Below are 20,739 nucleotides of genomic sequence, written 5' to 3' on the forward strand. Positions count from 1 at the left end.
CGTAGGGGAAGGGGGTTTATGTTTTGTGACGTCACATGGAGAATTTAAAAAAAAAATCAATTAAAAAATTGTTTTCTTTTTTAATTACTTCTTGTTTTAGTGTCGAACTGAAACGTTTACAGTATATCAACCTATTATAAATAAAACAATATTTCCGGGAAATTGATTTTTTTCGAAAATATCTGTGTAAACAAGATTTCAATCCAATGGGGTGTACACACTCCCCAAGGTACCTGTTTATGATTTGCAGGTGACGGATAGAAAAGACACTCTCACTGTCTCCCTGTCTCATACAAAAACATGTTGATATGAAACAGTGGTGACAAAGAAATCATTTATTCGTTTATTCAGGTTGTGCAATTGAGACGTTCGACAGTGAAGTGAAGTGGATAGGATGGATGAAAACGAATTATTCCGTTCACTGTATAACGCAATCGTTGAAGCGCACCGGGGAACAGAACAAATATGTGTACCAGACTGACACTGTTAAGTTTTGGAATAAAACGAAGAACAAGTTCCCAAAAAACGTGGGTAAAAAATCCGAATGTTTAGCGTTGCGAAATTTGTACACCACGCCTTATTTTGTTCACAGAACATGCTGTCCACCATTGAGGAACTATCTGAGTACCGTTCTGACGAAGAGATTTTTGCCACTTCGCTACCAAAAACCAACCTTAATGCTTCCCATCGGTATTCGTACTAAACATAATCGAAATCATACCGAAGTCCATGCCTGGTTCAATGTGCTTCCATATGATAAAAGGTACACGAAAAAGACAAAAACACCAAAGAAACGGATTGCTGCAAGACGTTGCCGTACAAGGAAGACCAGATTCTTCCAAGTGGATCTGACGAGCTCGAGTGGATGGATGAAATTAGATATGAAAGGATATGAAAGAAACATCATAGCAATTGGAGATCATCTTCAGAATCCAAAGATCGATGATGAATGAGCTAGATGAGCTTGTAGTTCTTTTTCTTTTTTTGTCGGTCTATAACATAGAAACTAAGGTAATAAAGTACCGTTATAAAAGTGTTGTGCTCCCGTGGCCGAGTCGTTAGCGTCACACATTATCATGCCGAGGGTTCGGATTCGATTCCCGTTCTGGACTTCGGGATTCTTCGTTAATGAGCTTTCTTAGAGTATTAATGAAAATGACACCAGCTAATACCTAGGTTACTCTTGAAACCCATTGTGCTGAAAAAAGTGGCGGAAAATTTCCCGTCCCTCATTTGTGTTAGAAAACTATTTGAGAAACCCAAAAGAAAATGGTTATGATGAATGTTTTTCTATGGAATTTCGAACAACCGAGGAAGGAAATTTTCAACGGTAATTTCAACCGTATAGAATCATACAAAGAAAACAATCTGTCTATGGTTCAATCTTTGGTTTGTGTGAATCTGATTTTGCTTTTAAAATCCCGAAAAAACTTATATGTATTACCAAGAACTTATCATTTTTGGAAATGATTTAAAATGGTTCTTCCTCTTTCTCTATCTTTCGGAATAATCCTTGAAAAGATGTCAGTGCTTCCACAATGGGACCATCAATGACATATTCATCAGACCCAAGAAATTTATAGAGCTTTTCGTGAATAAAGGAGGCATCACTTTGAAGCAGCTTCTCTACTATCTCTAACGACAAAGAATGCAGATCACTTCCAAGCATTCCAAGCAAGATTGCGCAATGCTTGTTGGAGTTTTCTAATGTGAACTAAACTCTAAACGAAACCGGGGAAATATCCATGTGCCGTTCATACCACATGATAACACTGTAAATGTTTATGTATGCGTCAAAAATCAGCGAGATCATCCAAAATACCGTGATTATGGGGTCAAGGATGCTACTCGTAAAGTACAAAATTATAGTGGTGCTCGATCAACCCTGGTTATAGCCCGATTGAGAGCCCTGTAACTTCTGGTTATTCCCAAAGCTGTAACTAATAATATCATGGAAAGGATTTAGACACACTTTTAGATATTTAGAGAGCTTTGACTACCGTTTTAGAAGACATTTTAAACAAAGTATTTGGTATGCTTCAAACCTTTCCATATAAATTGTTTCCTCTTACAATGAGTTCATTTTGAACGTAATCTTTTCCGCATCAGTCGATCACTTGAACTCGATTACCAACAAAGGCATCCAATGATCTCAGAGGTAGCGCACTCGGTGTCTCAGATGAGGTAGCATTCCTACTCTGAACACCACTCTAACAAACGGCTGAGTGGCTTGCTGTTTCATATACTCAGGATGTTCTTACCTGGAACAAGAAGAAAAAATTGCATGAGTAATAGTCTATAACCAGGTAGACATAACTTCACAGTGTTAGTGTATTTACGGGTAAATATATCCCAATGGTGGGTACAGTAGGGTATTCAAAGTTTCGTCATATAAGCAAGTCTCCATTACAAATAGCTCATAAAGTATCGTACTAATCATTCGACTAGTTGACCCCAGTGGCCTCAACCGTAGTTTATTCATAATTATTTGATTGAAAAAAATGGCACATCGCATTCCGACAATAATCAATGGGAAGGCGTCCATCGTTAGCATTCCATCGGTTACAAAACCTAGTCGTAAGACCTTTGGGTTGACCAAACCTCTCAATGTGGCGCTTCCAACTCCAGCGGACCTTCAAAAGTCCGACGAATTATACGAAACGTTGAGGTCACGCAATTCGATGGAGAATTATGCAGAGCTGAGCCATCGTGAGACAGTGCTGGCTAAAATTGACGCACTGGTTGAGCAGTGGGTGCACGACTTGTCGATTTCGAGAGGTATGGCTTCTGACCAAGCGAGGAATCTTGGGGGACGAATATACCCCTTTGGTTCGTATCGACTGGGTGTTCACGATAAGGGTTCCGATATGGACTTACTGTGTGTCGTTCCACGCAACATTGCCCGTACAGACTTCTTCAGTTCTTTTCTGCATCTTCTCAAAACACACCCGGAGGCAACTAGTTGTCTAGCAGTGCAAGAAGCCTATGTGCCTGTAATAAAAACAAAGTTTGACGGGTTGGATATAGACCTACTGTTCGCGCGCTTGACTCTTGCGCGAATTCCCCGTGATCTCAACCTACGCGAAGGGATGCAGCTCAAAAATTTGGATGAACAATCAGTGCGAAGTGTGAATGGCTACAAGATAAACGAGGAGTTGTTGGATCTTGTGCCCAACGTCGAAACCTTCCAACTGGCTCTACGAGCTATCAAACTGTGGGCAAAACCTAACGGAGTCTACTCAAATGTACTAGGGTATTTCGGAGGAGTATCCTGTGCTATACTCGTGGCAAGGGTCTGCCAATTATATCCCAATGCGGCTGCAGCTACAATCGTGAATAAATTCTTTCTAATATACTCCAACTGGAACTGGCCCCAGCCAGTCCTGCTGAACAAACCCGACGATCTCAAACTCGGGTTTCCGGAATGGAACTCCAATCCACGTGCCGGACAACATTTAATGCCGATCATCACTCCAGTCTATCCACAACAGAACTCCGTATACAATGTGTCTCAATCGACAATCACAATTATCAGAGAGGCGCTCATGCAAGGGTTCAAGGTAACCGAGAATATCATGGTAGACAAGGCTAGCTGGAGTGATCTGTTCAGAGGCCCTAGCTTTTTCATGAAATATCAGCACTTTTTGGTGGTGATGGCGAGTTCGACGAACCCCAGCGACCAACTGATGTGGTGCGGACTCGTGCAATCCAGACTTAGGCATCTAACATTGAATTTAGAATACAATCGACTCGTTCGATTGTCACAGGTCCACACCAAGTGCTACGAAGAAGACGAGCAAAATTGTGCAGAACGGATGAAGGACAAGGAAGCTGGTGTGATGTCCGATATTTGTACTATCTGGTTCGTAGGGCTGAAGTTTGAAAAACACCTCAATATCCATCCGGATCTAACAGAAGCCATTTATGATTTTACCAATGGAGTGTACAACAATAATATATATAGAGACGGATGTCAAGTTGAGGTGCGACAAATTAAGCAGAATCAACTGGCCGAATATCTCGACAAACAGTTGCTACGAAAAGAATTTTCGAGATATTCCGATGATCAATCGGTGTCATCTTCAACTGGAGAAAGCAGCGAAATATCTGGAAAGCGGTCTCCAAATGAAGAACTTCGTGGACACACTACTAAGAAGCAAAGGACTATTTCGGGTGCCAGTCGATAGGAACACCCTATCGAGAACACAGTACAATAGTACTTTTTTCAAAATAAATACACCAACATGCAATTATTGTACAAGTTGATCAATAAAGATTAGTAGCCAATAATGAAAACAAAAGCTGCATTCTATTATTTTGATGTTCAGATTCCACAGCCCCAATCTTTTTTCAGGTAATAATCGTCTTCCATTCGGAAGCTTGGAACCGAATTGTTGCAATTTTGCTTCCGTATTTGCTTTGTTTAGTGGTATGTATTGTCCGTAAAAAATAGATAATAGCCGTCACACAATACAAAATATATCATGCTTTGTCAACTTTTTGAATACTCTTATTCACCGCGCTTGTGTCAAATTAGGTATCGGCAATTATTCAAAACATATAAATAAAATTCTCTGTTTCTCTGTGCTGAGTGCTGTTCTGCCGTTCTACGCATAGTTGTCCCATGTTCCAAAATCAGCAACTGAGAAAAACGAAATCAAAGTTTTCTCGCATATTTGTCTACCAAAAGCTTTAAGAATTTCAATTGAGCAATACACCGGGTTTTCTATAAGCACTATACTATTGTTTAATGAAATGTGATGAAATCCCCTCACTGAATCTATTAAGCTTTATTACGGGTTTAAAAATTCATGGTGGGTGTGTTATGCCTAGAATATCAACATGGGACAATTGAACTTGATGTTGTTTTTTGATATACTGGGAACAAGCAATATTTTTTTGTGTTTTTTCGAAACATTATGCATAGAAACATCGTTTTATGAAGAAATGAGTGATCTGCAACACCTTTGCAGAAAATAAATCTCATTTTTATTAGGCATTCGCTAACAAGGTGTACACGTGTTCTGTTAAACTTTTTCCTATTTGTTTGAGAATTAGTTCGTTCTTCCAAACCAGAAAAGAGTGCATTAGGCCTGCTGAAAGTGTGACATGAAATTCTTGTACTTGAACCGACTTATTTGATATTGATCTACAAAAAAAATACATGGTGGGACAATTGAACTTGATGTTGTTTTTTTAAAAATTGGGAATAAACTATATGTTTTTTGTGTTTTTCCGTAAGATTATGCATAAAAACAACGTTTTATGAAGAAAAGTGAAAATCGTCAAAAAGTAACACGGGCGTAACTTTGCGTAGAACGACAGTGTTCACCTTTAAAATACCCAATAAAACGCAATATTCTGAAGAAAGCCAAAATTATGAATGGATCAATATGATGACAATTCTAATTTTTTCATTAAAAAATGGTGATTCGTGAAACCGGATAAACCATGATCATTTTTTGGACAAACCATGATCAGAGATGGTCAAGCCATGATTATAATTTCTCTTTCAGGAAAATCGTTAAAAAACATAAAAATATGAATAATTTCAACGCCTTATGGTATTATCAGCAACTCGAGATATGGAGTTTTTCAACAAACCCAAACGTATTGATTATACGTGATTTCCATGAAGAAAAATCGATTTCAAATTACTAATAGTTGCGTGCAAATACCCTAAATTGGACAAACCAAAATCATTTACCCTACCACTGCGAATAAAGCGTGCGTAAATCGCTCCCTCGAAATTCAAACGCAGCGCTCGTTCGAACGGACAGTGTGGAGAGAGGAGATATTGCAACTTATCTCCACCCGTTTATACCTTATTGGGTTCGAATGAGCAATAGGAATCGTGAATTGTTTAGATAATGTTCGTTTAAGGTGAAGGTGGAAGGTAGCCAGTAGTATAGGTAAAACCACGTGTAAAAATGGGGTAATAGTGTTTGTGAGAGAAGAGCAAATCACTTATCAGACTGTTTGGCGCTTCATTGACACAAGTCTTTGAATACATTTGAAAAAAAAATAACAATCAATACTAAAGTTAAAAATGTCGATAAAGAATAAACTTTCTCCGTACAATTACCGGCACCTGGTGGGGAGCCCATCCCGAAGATCTTATAATGTTGTATCGAACAACTATTCTCTCAGTGATGGAGTATGGCAGTTTCTGTTTTCAAACAGCTGCCAAAACACACCTCATTAAACTCGAGCGAATTCAGTATCTTTGTCTCCGTATCGCGTTGGGATGTATGCCCTCAACGCATACCATGAGTCTCGAGGTTTTGGCAGGCCTACTCCCACTAAAAGATCGTTTCAATTTATTATCTCTTCGGTTCCTCATCCGGTGTAAGGTTATGAACCCATTGGTGATCGGAAATTTTGAGCAGCTGATCGAGCTAAATTTTCATTCTGGATTCATGAGCTCATATCATGAATTCGTCTCCATGCAGGTTGATCCTTCTTCGTATATTCCCAACCGTGTTTGTTTTCCTGACTACATCAATTCCTCTGTGCATTTTGATCTGTCCATGAAGCAGGATATCCATGGAATTCCAGATTATCATCGATCGGGGATCGTTCCTACGATTTTCGAAGCAAAGTATGGGCGTGTCAATTGTGATAATATGTACTTTACTGATGGGTCCTCTATGAATGAGTCCACAGGATTTGGAGTGTTCAACAATTTTTTTAGCACCTCACACAGTCTTCAGTATCCTTGCTCAGTGTATATTGCTGAATTGGCAGCAATACACTGGGCGCTGGACAGCGTCGCCTCACGACCTGTTGAACACTATTACATTGTAACGGATAGTCTGAGCTCTGTCGAAGCTATCCATTCAGTGAGGCCGGAAAAGCACTCGCCGTACTTCCTTGAGAGAATACGAGAAATTTTGAGTGCTTTATCCAGACGCTGTTATGTCATTACCTTTGTCTGGGTCCCTTCACATTGCTCAATTCCGGGTAATGAGAGGGCTGACTCATTAGCAAAGGTAGGTGCAATTGAAGGTGAAATTTATCAGCGTCAAATCGCTTTCAATGAATTTTATTCTTTAGTTCGTAAAAATACCATCGTTAACTGGCAACGCAAATGGAACGAAGATGAATTGGGCCGGTGGCTCCACTCAATTATCCCTAAGGTTAGCCTCAATCCGTGGTTCAAAAGTCTGGACTTGAGTCGGGACTTTATTCGCACCTTCTCTCGACTCATGTCCAATCACTGTTCGTTAGACGCGCTGCTTTTTCGTTTTAATCTTGCCGACAGCAATCTCTGCGGTTGTGGCCATGGTTACCACGACATCGAACACGTTGTTTGGTCGTGCGAGTTGTATCTTGTCGCCAGATCGAATTTAGAAAACTCCCTTCGGGCTGGAGGAAAGCAGTCCAATGTGCCGGTGAGAGATGTGTTGGCTCGGTTAGACCTTGATTACATGTCCCAAATATATGTTTTCCTTAAAGCTATCGATCTTCGAGTGTGATTGTTCATACATCCTTTTCCCCTCCTTTTCGTCCTTCGCGAGCTATCGGTTCCCTTCCTACTAACATTAGAATAAGTTAAATTGTAAACACATATTAAATGTAAGGATAGTTTTAAGAATTGAGTGTGAAGTGTCAGTGTGAATGAGAATGTGAATGTGAATGTGAATGTGAATGTGAATGTGAATGTGAATGTGAGTGCGAGTGTAAACACACATCTCCTTACATCCCATCCTTTTCCTAATGAAAATGTGTCACCCTTCTAAACTCGAGTCGACCGCGAGTAATCGGTTTCCTATTTCATTAACCATAGAATTAAGGAAACAACATGTTGATATATGCTAGTTGAAATATAGTTAAGAGTTTGGCTCCATTAAACTTATGTAACTGAGCCTGTAAAAATAATCGGATTAATAAAAAAAAAAAAAAAAAAATACTAAAGTAAAATGTATGAACGATATGGTCCGATGAACAATTGCAAATATAAATATATATAGAAGGTGCATTTGCATATGTAGTAAAATTCTGATTGTACATGAGCGTAACATGAGCAAGTTTATAACACATGCGAATTGGGGCTCTTTTGGTGCAAGATCTTCCGCATAGTAACTCGATGTTGATAATTCCTTAATATTTTACTTCGTTGACCGTATTGTTTTCACATATTCACGTTGGGGAGCCTTAACCTTTCTCTTCGTTGGCCGAGGCATTTCGATTGAATGTAATACTTTTCCGTTTACTGTTTTTGAAAGCATAGGCAGCCATAGTTTGGTTGATATTACTTGATGGGAAGTGTACGAAAACGATAATTTTCTTCACACTGTTTCGCAAAATTACTGATTTTCGGCGAGGGGTGAGGGACAGAGAGGGAAGAAATGAGCGTCATTGTGGCAGCCATTTGTGACTAGCTTCCACCTTCACCTTAAATAAACAATTCACGATTCTTATACTCCTTCTCGTTGTAACAGGATCACTGGACCACCTACAACCCGATACACATGCCCTTATGGCAACAAAATTCTAGCAAGTGCGTCACGCTGTGCAACCAAAATAAACATGCGAACCATGTCGTAAATTCAGGCCAAGGTTCCGATGGTTATTTATTGCATAATATGACGCGCTGACCATTAACTTCCTTTGTTTACTTTTGCACTTCTTCGCTAGCTTCGCTAGCGTGAATTTAATGACAAACACATGCTTGCGCAAATGCGCAAACGTTTCCTATTTATGCTTTCGATTCCGGTTGACATCTTTTCGGACACATGTGTTATGTGTTTTACTACAATTCGCCTGACCACGCATAATAATAGAATTTAGGTTGTAGCTAGTTGTAAGAAATAAACGAATTGAATAAAAGGGAGTCTGACCCAGTTGGGCGGACTCAGTATGAACGCGTACGTGAAAGTCTTTTCATATAACCGAAAGAAACTACTGGGTGTCCACATGGCGATCCTGCGACCTGCGACATGGCGACCGTGACAGGACTAGTGTGATCTGTGCGGTACTAAGGGTGAGCCGGAAAGTGTTGTTGTGCGACTGAACAGAAACCAATTAAGCAAATTAAGGTGCAAACAGTGATCTACAAATTTATTTCTCTCGAAAGAATAAAGTGAGTGATAGACGTTGGTCAAAGATTGTAGTGAAAGAAGAAGAAAATTCCGACAATGAATCGCTTGTTCCGGATTGATTGAACAATAAAGACATGCTGTCGAGCATATACAGCAAAGTGGAAAGCATGTTGAAGGAAAATGATTCCTGCACGGAGTCGGTTGGAGAAGCTCATTTGTTTGTGCCATCGTTGTCTGCTGAGAAGTTTGATTCACGATCGATGTTTACGTTGAACTGCAAGTGCTCTAATCCTTAAAGAGTCATTAACTGAACAAACCTATCCTTACATCAGAACCACCGAGCCGTCGGGGCCCAGCGCGAGACAAAAAGACAAAAAAATTATTTTAGCTGGTGCTGGTGAAAAAAAAAGAGAGTGAATTGTGATTTGTGAGTGCTGATAAATGAGACGCATGACAGAATCAGCGAATCGATATTGAAAGCAGCAAAACAGGTGCGCGAGGGCATGACGCTAAAACACACCACTGGGTAGCCTCAACGGTCAGCAAGGCATTCCCATTTAAAGAGGCGTTCCCGCAATACAGTGATTCCGTTGGTACTTGCAATCGTACTGGTACCACCTGCAGCAGTAGCGTTACTTCACCACAGCATCGCTAAGTGTTACCCCCTCGTCAACATAGAAGGAAATCAACTAAGTCAGACAGGAAGCAGCCATCACATGCAGAGGTGCCGGATGGAAAAGCAAGGCGGGTGAGCTCCTGAAATCATTATATATTTATGTAAAAATGTGTGTAAAAATGTCAAAAATGTCATCGACAACTGGCGCTCCAATGTGCTCTACTGGAAGACAACGTACCAAACTACCGGTACCTGCCTGCACCTGTCCTGGAAAATGACCGTTGGAATTTCAAGCTGTACTGGGATCGCACTGTTCTGACCGACCTCTCGATCCACCACAACCGGCCAGATATAATGGTTTACGACAAGAGCGACCGCAAAGTCACCATCATCGATGTCGCTATTCCACTGAACCAGAATCTGGAGGAGACCCACGGTCGCAAAATCTGCAAGTACCGACCATTGGCCGTGGAGCTCAAGGAACTGTGGGGGCTAAGGGAGGTCCCAAGAATTGTTCCAGTCGTTCTCTCTGGAACTGGAATTATCCCGAAGACACTTCTGGAAGCGCTAAAGGTGTTGAACATCGAGAAGGAATTGGCCGGCATCCAAAAGTCGGTCATCCTTAGCACCTGCGCGATTGTCCGACAATTTCTCGGTCAGGACTGAAACAGCACGAGCATGCAGATACGTGCATTCCGCAGAGCCTAGTCCCCCTTTGGCATTCAGAAGCCCGGGGGCAGGTGAAAATTCTGGCTAGGTTCGCCTAGTTAAGAAGTGAGATAAGTCTGCCAAAACGAAATTATATATTTCACGGAATTGTCCCGAAGACACTTCTGGAAGCGCTAAAGGTGTTGAATATGGAGAAGGAATTGGCCGGCATCCAAAAGTCGGTCATCCTTAGCACCTGCGCGATTGTCCGACAATTTCTCGGTCAGGACTGAAACAGCACGAGCATGCAGATACGTGCATTCCGCAGAGCCTAGTCCCCCTTTGGCATTCAGAAGCCCGGGGGCAGGTGAAAATTCTGGCTAGGTTCGCCTAGTTAAGAAGTGAGATAAGTCTGCCAAAACGAAATAAATACATAGATAGTTGTTGCCCAATGTGTTTTGAGACCAGCATGGGTCTTTTTAGCTCTAAAACTGTAGCAAATACAGGAGACCCTCAGGTCCAAATATTGAACCACTTAGAAAATCATGGTCAAATGCACGAATACCAAGGAACAATCCTTTGTATTCTTCTAGGCGTAATTATCATAACAACGCTCATGAAACTTTTTAAAGCCTACAAAACATGGGTAACAGCTCAAGCTGTGGAGGCGGCACGTAAAATGCAAGCGGCGTCCGACCTAGTATAAAACCAGATGGATCAAACTACAGCTAAGTTACATAAAAACGTCCAAAAACTACAAACAATCAACAAGACGATCCAACAAGAAATAGTAAAAAATCTTAGAAAAACTACATTGAGGGCTAAACTACAAGAAGCAGAGCAATTATATGCCGAAGTAAAACGAATTTTAAAACTAAATATAAATACTATTAAGGGATCGGACTGCACCCACTACATATCAACAGCTAAAGAAGCTATCCAAAATATTAGAGAAACTATAACTAGTAATAAACAGTATAAAAGACGTAGCCTAAAAGAGATTGGACTAGCGGTTTTATTTACAGTAGGATTGAACAAAATAAAATCAAAAATGGCAAACCTTCCAGAAACTATTAAACTCACTTCCTCCATAGTCCCTCAATTTGACGGAACAATCGACAAACTAAAATCATTTTTGGACGCACTGAACCTAGTAAAAACACTAGAAACAAATGACAATAAAACGACTATCATAACAGTTATTTTAACAAAACTCGAAGGAAGAGCTAGAAATGCCTTCCCCGACACACCATCTTCTTTGGAAGAAATCATTCAAACCCTTAAATCGACAATTAAATCCACACCCCCCGCTCAAATAATAGCAAAAATGACCGGTCTGAGACAAAATGGTAATATAGAAAATTTTTGCCAAGATCTCGAAATACTGGTCAACAAATTAGAAAATGCGTACATCGGAATTGAAGTTCCAACACAGGTTGCTAAATCATTGGCAACAAAGGAAGGAATAAAAAGCCTAGCTAACGGACTGAAAAACGAAAAAACCTCTCTAATCATCAGAGCGGGTACTTTCAACTCATTTTCAGATGCAACAACAAAAGCACTGGAAGAAAATTCCACAAGTTCGAACGTTAACATTCTCTCCTATTCGCAAATTAACAGAAACACAAATCGATACAATAACAATTTCAACCACCCTGCTAACAGGGGCAATTATCAGCGTTATCCATTTAATTCTACCAACAGAGGTAGAAACCAACACAGCTTTAATAATCAACAACGCAGAAACGCACAATTTTTCAACAACTCAACTTTTCCTCAAAGAAATAATAACAACCAGGGCCGACAGAACCAAGTTCGAGGTCAATTTACAAATAATAACACGCAGCGATATCACAACAACCAACACAATGCTAATTTTAACCGTCCGGTACAATACATCCGATTGACGGGAAACGAAGAAATTCCGACGGACGACCTCCAGTCCGAGCCGGTTATGTCATTGGAGGGAAACCAACAGTTAGGAAACCGATGTTAAACATTTACAAATGTGACGTAACTTGTTCAATGTTCGTCACCCTAAAAATGCAAATGACTAAAAGACCATGCACATTAATAATCGACACAGGTGCGGACATCTCTATAATCAAAGAAGACCCAATTAACGGAAAGCAAATAATAGACACCAACAATAAATGCATTATTAACGGAGTTACAGAAGGAAAAATAGAAACAATTGCAAGCACATGCACAAACATTATATTCAATGACATAGAAATTCCACATCAATTCCAAATCGTCAGCAATAAATTTCCAATAAAAGCTGATGGCATCTTAGGTAGAGACTTTCTAACCAAATTTGAATGTAACCTATGTCTGAAAACATGGCTAATGACATTCTTTTATGATAATACGCAGATAGAGATACCAATTCAAGATAACTGGGATAATAATTACGTTATCCCACCAAGATGTCAGTTAATAAAACAATTTTTCTTACCGAACATAGAAGAGGATACCGTCATAATAGCACAAGAAATTAAACCAGGCCTATTCTGCGCAAACTCAATAATCTCTAAAAATTCATCATATATTAATCTCATAAACACTAATACAAGTGAAACAACAATACCAACAGATTTCAAACCACTAGCAATACCTTTAAGCGAATACTCCATTAATCAACTTAACACAACAATAAATCAGGATTCTCCGAATAGAATTACCCAACTACTCAAAGAATTAAAACTGGAAAACACACCAGACAATGCGAAAACTAAACTTATCAAACTTTGTACAACTTATAACGACATTTTCGCTTTGGAAAAAGATACATTAACAACAAACAATTTCTACAAGCAAAAAATATGTTTAGAAGACAAAACTCCAGTATATATAAAAAATTACAGAACACCTGAAGCCCAAACAACAGAAATAAATAAACAAATTAATCACATGCTCGATAATAAAATAATTCAACATTCCATCTCACCATATAACTCACCAATATTACTGGTTCCCAAAAAATCTAACAACCAAGATAAGAAATGGCGATTGGTGGTTGATTTCCGCCAACTAAACAAAAAAATTACACCAGATAAATTTCCACTTCCAAGAATAGACGAAATCCTTGATAATTTAGGTAGAGCAAAATACTTTTCCACATTAGATTTAATGTCAGGTTTTCACCAAATAGAACTTGACGACAAATCAAAAAAATACACAGCATTTTCAACGTCTAACGGCCACTACGAATTCACTAGGTTACCTTTCGGCCTTAATATATCCCCAAACAGTTTCCAGAGAATGATGTCCATAGCTCTCAGCGGACTACCTCCCCAATGTGCATTTCTTTATATTGACGACATAATCGTTGTTGGATGTTCTGTAACTCATCACCTCAATAATTTAGAAAATGTATTTCAACAACTACAAAAGTATAACCTAAAATTAAATCCCCAAAAGTGCTTATTTTTTAGACCCGACGTGACATACCTAGGACACAATATTTCAGCTGTCGGCATACAGCCCGACCAAACAAAATTTTCAGCAATATTAAATTACCCCACACCTTCGACTCCCGATGAAGTCAGGCGTTTTGTAGCCTTCTGTAATTATTATCGAAGGTTTATACCGAATTTCGCAGAAATAGCACACCCATTGAACAAACTGCTAAGAAAAAACGTAAAATTTGACTGGACCCCCGAATGTCAAATAGCATTTAATAAATTAAAGAATGAACTCATTTCACCAACGTTACTTCAATTTCCTGATTTTACACGAGAATTCAAACTAATAACTGACGCCTCGCAAGTGGCATGTGGCGCAGTATTAACCCAAGAACAAGACGGAATAGAACTTCCAATAGCCTATGCGAGCAAAGCCTTCACGAAAGGTGAGGCAAATAAATCAACGATTGAACAGGAATTGACTGCAATTCACTGGGCAATAACGTATTTTAGACCCTATCTTTATGGTAGAAAATTCACTGTGAAGACAGATCATAGACCTTTAGTTTACCTATTTTCTATGAAAGACCCCTCATCAAAACTCACTAGAATGAGGCTGGATCTAGAGGAATTTAATTTCGACGTAGAATACTTACAAGGAAAACTAAATGTAACGGCTGATGCCCTATCAAGAATAAAAATTGACTCTGAAACACTGAAAACAGTGATGGCCATGCAAACTAGAGCCATGACTAGGAAAACACAAAGAATTGAAAATAACCCCGAAAAAGCGAATTTCACTGCACTCGACAACACCGAGTCTGATCAACTTAAAGTGTACGAGGCAGTCGAACCTAGAGAATGGGAGAGTCTACCCAAACTTCAATGCGGACGCGCATTTGAAAGTAATGAAATCACTTGTGAAAATGAAACTGAAATAATAAAATGCGCAATAACAAACAAAACAGGATATAGAGAAAAAATGTCGACATACACTGAAATTGCAAGCAATGACGAAAAATCCCTAGGAAACTTATTACAAAAAATTGAAAATATGACCAAGAAACTGAGAATAAGCGTGATAGCTCTAGCGTTATCGAGCGCAATATTCCAATTATGCAGCGTTCAACTCTTCAAGAAGACTTGTAACGACTCACTAAAAGACTTGCAAATAGTGCTCTACACACCCAAGCGTGTGATAGAAAGCAGTGAAGAAAAACTAAGTATCCTAAAAAATTTTCACAACACACCAATAGGCGGACACGTTGGTGCCAGCCGACTATACAAAAAACTCAGTAGACTCTATTCGTGGACAAAAATGAAACAAGAAATTTATGATTACGTCAGAAATTGCATACAGTGCAAACAGAACAAATACTTAACGACATCTAACGAAAATTATATACAAACCAAAACCCCTCAAAAACCCTTCGACCATATATCCATGGACACGATTGGCCCCTTCAATAAATCAAATTCCGGAAACAGATACGCCCTAACTATCCAATGTAACCTTTCCAAATATGTAATAATAAAACCAACCTCCGACAAACAAGCATCTACAATAGCAAGAGCTTTCGTCGAAAACTGCATCCTTGTTTACGGCACTCCTTCTGTTATCCAAACAGATCAAGGAACCGAATACAAGAATGAATTATTCGAGAACATATCTAGACTATTACAGATAAAACAAAATTTTTCGACACCCTATCACCCCCAATCCATAGGAGGACTAGAAAGGAATCACCGTTGTCTGAATGAATACGTAAGACAATTTGTCAACCCTACACAAAGTGATTGGGATGACTGGCTGCCTTACTACACATTCTGTTACAACACGACTCCTCACACAGACTTTTCCTACACACCTTTCGAACTCGTTTTTGGCAGAAACGCCATACTACCCTTCAATATCCAAAATCCTACACATATAGAACCAATATACAATCTCGAAGACTACCACAAAGAGCTACAGTTCAAACTAAAAGTTACAGCAAAGACTACTAAAGAGTTAATTGATAAAATAAAAAAGAAGCGTACAGATAAACAAAGTGAACTTGCCAAACCAATACAAATAAAAATAGGAGATTCAGTCCTGTTAACGAATGAGAACAGAAGAAAACTAGATAAAATATACCTTGGACCATTCCAAATAATATCAATTGAGCATCCCAATGTCACAATTGTAGACATTAAAACTAAAAACAAACAGACTATACATAAAAATCGCATAATAAAATGCAACTAATGAGCAACCCATCTCCATTAGGGGGAAGGGAATGCATAACTAAATTAAATTCCCAGACGATCACGAGTTTATAATATTACCTATTCAAATACCTATGTTGTATTGTATACTACAACAGTTTACCAAGTTAGTAATTAGTTAGTTAATTAACTCGAATACAAAAAAAAATGTACATATTCCAAATATTAAACAAACATGTTTATACATACAAAAACCAGAATAATTGTAAGGTCAGACGAATTCTAGGCGAAATTTACTGAACACGAATGATTCCATTAGATTACATCATTCTCAAAAAGAGGGAAGGTGTAACAGGATCACTGGACCACCTACAACCCGATACACATGCCCTTATGGCAACAAAATTCTAGCAAGTGCGTCACGCTGTGCAACCAAAATAAACATGCGAACCATGTCGTAAATTCAGGCCAAGGTTCCGATGGTTATTTATTGCATAATATGACGCGCTGACCATTAACTTCCTTTGTTTACTTTTGCACTTCTTCGCTAGCTTCGCTAGCGTGAATTTAATGACAAACACATGCTTGCGCAAATGCGCAAACGTTTCCTATTTATGCTTTCGATTCCGGTTGACATCTTTTCGGACACATGTGTTATGTGTTTTACTACAATTCGCCTGACCACGCATAATAATAGAATTTAGGTTGTAGCTAGTTGTAAGAAATAAACGAATTGAATAAAAGGGAGTCTGACCCAGTTGGGCGGACTCAGTATGAACGCGTACGTGAAAGTCTTTTCATATAACCGAAAGAAACTACTGGGTGTCCACATGGCGATCCTGCGACCTGCGACATCGTTCCAACTAGCAAGCAGTTTGTAGTCTCTCCTAATGCTGATGTCACTCAAAACGGTTTTGCTCCATACAAAGTTCAAGAGCAAAATCACTTCGGAGGATCGAAAAAAATCTTTTTTGAAAACAAACACTCAATGATGCGACAGAGAGCTTTTTGTCGCGTTTTTAACATTCTGTCCGTGCCACGGACTACTCTTCGAAGGGATCCCACGCCTTAACACGACACACGACAATTTTCAACAGATGGCACCACTCAAAAATGAACAAGATTCATTTCGAGAGGTTCATCTGTCACTAGCTTATGTGTGAAGTTTTATGACATTTCGTTTATTTGTTCATAAACTACAGTTGTTTAAGTGTCACTACCTGAGCATTCGTATAGAAAATAGAAAAAGAGGAATATCATATTTTGATCAAACCTTGTTTTTGATGGGAAAAACTCCTGAACAATCAACGCAGTGGTTGACGAAATGTTATTCCACTTCTGCTTCTTCGAGAAAAACAGTTTAGCGGTGGTTTAGTGAATTTTAAATGGGCCGTACAAGCACCGCAGATGCACCTCGCTCTGGAAGGCCAAAAGAGCCTACGAATCCAGAAATCGTAAAATAAGTGCATCGATTCATTATGAACAATCATAAAGTAAAGTTACGCGAGTTAGTTGAGGCCGTGGGCATTTCAAAAGAACGAGTGGGATACATTTTACACGACAAAGCTATCCGCGCGTTTGCTGACCGCCGACTAAAAACAGCGGCACTTTGATGATTCAACAGCCGGTTTGATGTTGTTGAAGCGTTATCGAGTGGACTTCTTCCGACGTTTTGTGACAATGGATGAAACATGGATCCAACACCACACTCCTGAGTCCAACAGTCAATCTACAGAGTGGCTTACAAGTCACAAAAGCCGGCCAAAGCGGCCAAAAGACCAACAGTCGGCCGGGAAGGTTTTACCATCCGTTTTTTTCGGGATGCGCATGGCATAATCTTCATCGATTATCTGTAGAAGGGAAAAACAGTTACCGGAGATATTATGCAGTGTTATTGAACAAACTGAACGACGAAATAAAGAAAAAATGACCCCATATGGCGAAGAAAGAAGTTCTGTACCATCACAACAACGCACCGTCGCACCATACTTAAAAGCGATGGCTAAATTGGACCCATTACGATTCCAATTGGTTGCTCACCCACCATATTCTCCAGACATAGCCCCCAGCAACTACTATATGTTGCCAAACCTCAAGCGGTGACTCCAGGGAAAGAGATTCACATCGAATGAGGAAGTTATCGCAGAAACTGATGAATATTTCGAAGCATAGACGTTTCGTACTACATAAAGTGAATTGATATAGCAAGTGTATTGTCCACGAAGGAAACTACGTTGAGGAATGAGAACAGCATGCATACTTTTCAGCGCATGTAGTACAATTGAATAGTTTGTTTGAGAAACCCCATAAGTCCATTTGTCGCACTTGCGAGAAAACAATAAAAAACTGTTATTCTCAAAATTTTGACAGGGTCCTCCAATTTCTTGGTATGAGGTTTGATTAGACAATTATTAGACATATTATTGGGACCTCTACTTCATCAATATAACAGGTTGAGCTCAAAATATAACGCTCCAAAGTTGGTGGACTTGAGGGGTTTCTCAAACAAACGAGAAATCAGCGGTATATTTAGCGGTTTTGAAGCGATTCAATTGAATTTTATGTACTTTTAATGTTTATAATGCTCATACCAAGTAAGAATAAGGGCTGTTTTAAAGTTATGTTCAGCATTAAAGGAGGTTGGGGTAAGGGGGGTCGGATAATTATCATTTGGTTAATTCTAAACACATACGGAATACAAAGATACGTTGTGGAGGGAGATAGAGAATGTCTTAAAAAGCTTTTTGCGTTACTGATACATGAGAAGTACATAGTACTATGGGGCGTGGCCTGTCACTCAGCTTCATGTTCTTCGAGCACTTCAACAATTCTTGATTGAGGGCATATGGATCTACTATGCCTTTGCGAAGCATTCAATCGTGCATTGTGTAACAGGCCAAGGACAACGATACGCTTATTGGACTATCGAACAAATTTCCAACCCGAAAAAGATGTTAGACAGAGGCGAGCAGGGTTGCCAACTATAATTTAAAAAAATCAGGAAGAATGAAAATAAATATCAGGATAAATCAGGATAGCTGTCCGAAAAGTTAATGTTGATTTTTGGGAAAACAAAAACATGATTTTCAATCAAAGCATTATTTCTGTTAGTTCTGTTTAGTTCTGTTTCCCAATCTTTCGCCATCTTTCGTACAGCTTAAATATTCTATCCTCCCAGAAAACGTTTGCTTCCTCGTCGAAAACTGCTGCGAGCCATACAAGTGAGAAACATGTTGCTTGGTAGTAGCTTATAATACAGAGTCCATTCCAAATTCCACCAGAAACGGAGTATATCTTTTTTCGTGCGAAGACCAAATATGTAAAAGAATCAATAAGCATGGTATAAATGCTAGCATAAGCGGAAATGCTAGTGTTTCGCCTGACCTTTTGATCGTTTATATTTTTTTCGAAAAACCTATAACATCACTGTAGACAATTGCAGAGAAATCAATATTAACATTTTCACTGAATTCATCGTCCATGCTTTGGAATGAATCTCAATAAATGAGGAAAGCATATCAGCAGTGGGAAACTTGTTGAATTTTTCCTAATTTTTATGATATTTAGTACGATTATAGATATATTTACCATAGTCCCATAATCAAAGTTGATTCTCCTTTGAATCAGACGAACAAATTACATATAAAATCTATTATATTGACTGTGGATTTAATTTTTTTCCATGACTCACACATACTGGTAAGCATTTGTATAATATACATGGTACAGCAATATAAGATTAATACGAGCGAGCGAAACAAAAGACAAATAAGCTTTCCGCATACTTTTCCACATACACGGCCCAGACCGAGATAGATATTGTTCCCCTTCATGCGCTCTTTTTTACTCTTAGAAAACACTTCCCAACTTCATTTTATAATCAGGTGCAATATTATCACGTATTTGCTGAACAACTGCCGAAGCATCATTAGCCATGTGGATAGCGTGGTCGTGTAAAATAGCTTTGCATTCCAGCCGACCCTTGGTTCGATCCCCATTGAAGTCGCATGGACTTTTTTTTGCACAATCCCAAATGAAATGAGAAAACAGAAAGAGATGTCTGCTCGCATACATACAAACCATTTTTAAGCTTTTAAAACAGCTCATTAATGGCGCATTTGACTCACGATCGATCGCTTAGTAAACGAACGCGCAACCAATGTGGCTACGAAGACCCCTGACTGACAGGTTTTGTTGAGAAAGCAAAACAAAAAAGCAGATTTTCTCTGGGTAACGTGCGACCAGACTCAATGCACTAGTAATTTTTCCTGTTGCAGAAAGACGTAGAGATTTTCATTGGAAGTTACAAGAGCTATGAAAAATGTGAAAAGGAGTAGCCGAAATCTTTCAATCAACACATGTTAGCAGTATCTGACAACTAACTGAAAACGTTGATTTCCAAACTGACAAATTTCTGCGACGAAGTTTCGGACATGGATATTTGAAGGCCGCAGAAATTTTCCTCGACGATGCCAGTTATTAGACTGCATTGGAAGTGTTACAGTTCATAGTGAAATATTAAATCTTTTAAAATTTCACAGTGAGTTTGAAGTTGTCACTAACGATTTGCGTTTCTTTGGCACCTAGTTAAAGAATACACGAGCTAAATGGGATCGACATGTGGTTTCAACATGACGGTGCCACATGCCACACAGCACACGAAATGATGGGCCTATTTCGCAATGAATTTGGTGAGCAATTCATCTCTAGTGTTAGACCAGGCCACCAAGATCGTGCGATTTGACATCCTTGGACTGTTTTTGTGAGGGTATGCCAAATCTCTTGTTAAAGCAGATAAATCAGCATCAATTCAACA

At 39.1% G+C, this 20,739-nt stretch overlaps 2 protein-coding genes across 6 annotated transcripts in view; one reads left to right on the forward strand and one right to left on the reverse strand.

Annotated features, from left to right (window-relative positions):
- LOC129780572 (uncharacterized) overlaps positions 1 to 20,739 on the reverse strand; it is a 266,066-nt gene that overhangs the window by 167,464 nt on the left and 77,863 nt on the right. The window lies entirely within an intron of this gene.
- On the forward strand, positions 2,502 to 4,187 carry LOC129774412 (poly(A) polymerase type 3-like). The gene has a single exon (XM_055778147.1). The coding sequence runs from the start codon at positions 2,502 to 2,504 to the stop codon at positions 4,185 to 4,187; it is 1,686 nt and encodes a 561-aa protein (XP_055634122.1).

This window comes from Toxorhynchites rutilus, chromosome 3 (genome assembly GCF_029784135.1).
Source record: "Toxorhynchites rutilus septentrionalis strain SRP chromosome 3, ASM2978413v1, whole genome shotgun sequence".
NCBI classification, from domain to species: domain Eukaryota; kingdom Metazoa; phylum Arthropoda; class Insecta; order Diptera; family Culicidae; genus Toxorhynchites; species Toxorhynchites rutilus.

What these genes read in the sequence shown, in the direction of transcription:
- LOC129774412 (XM_055778147.1), top strand. Translation starts at nt 2,502, where the DNA reads ATGGCACATCGCATTCCGACAATAATCAATGGGAAGGCGTCCATCGTT.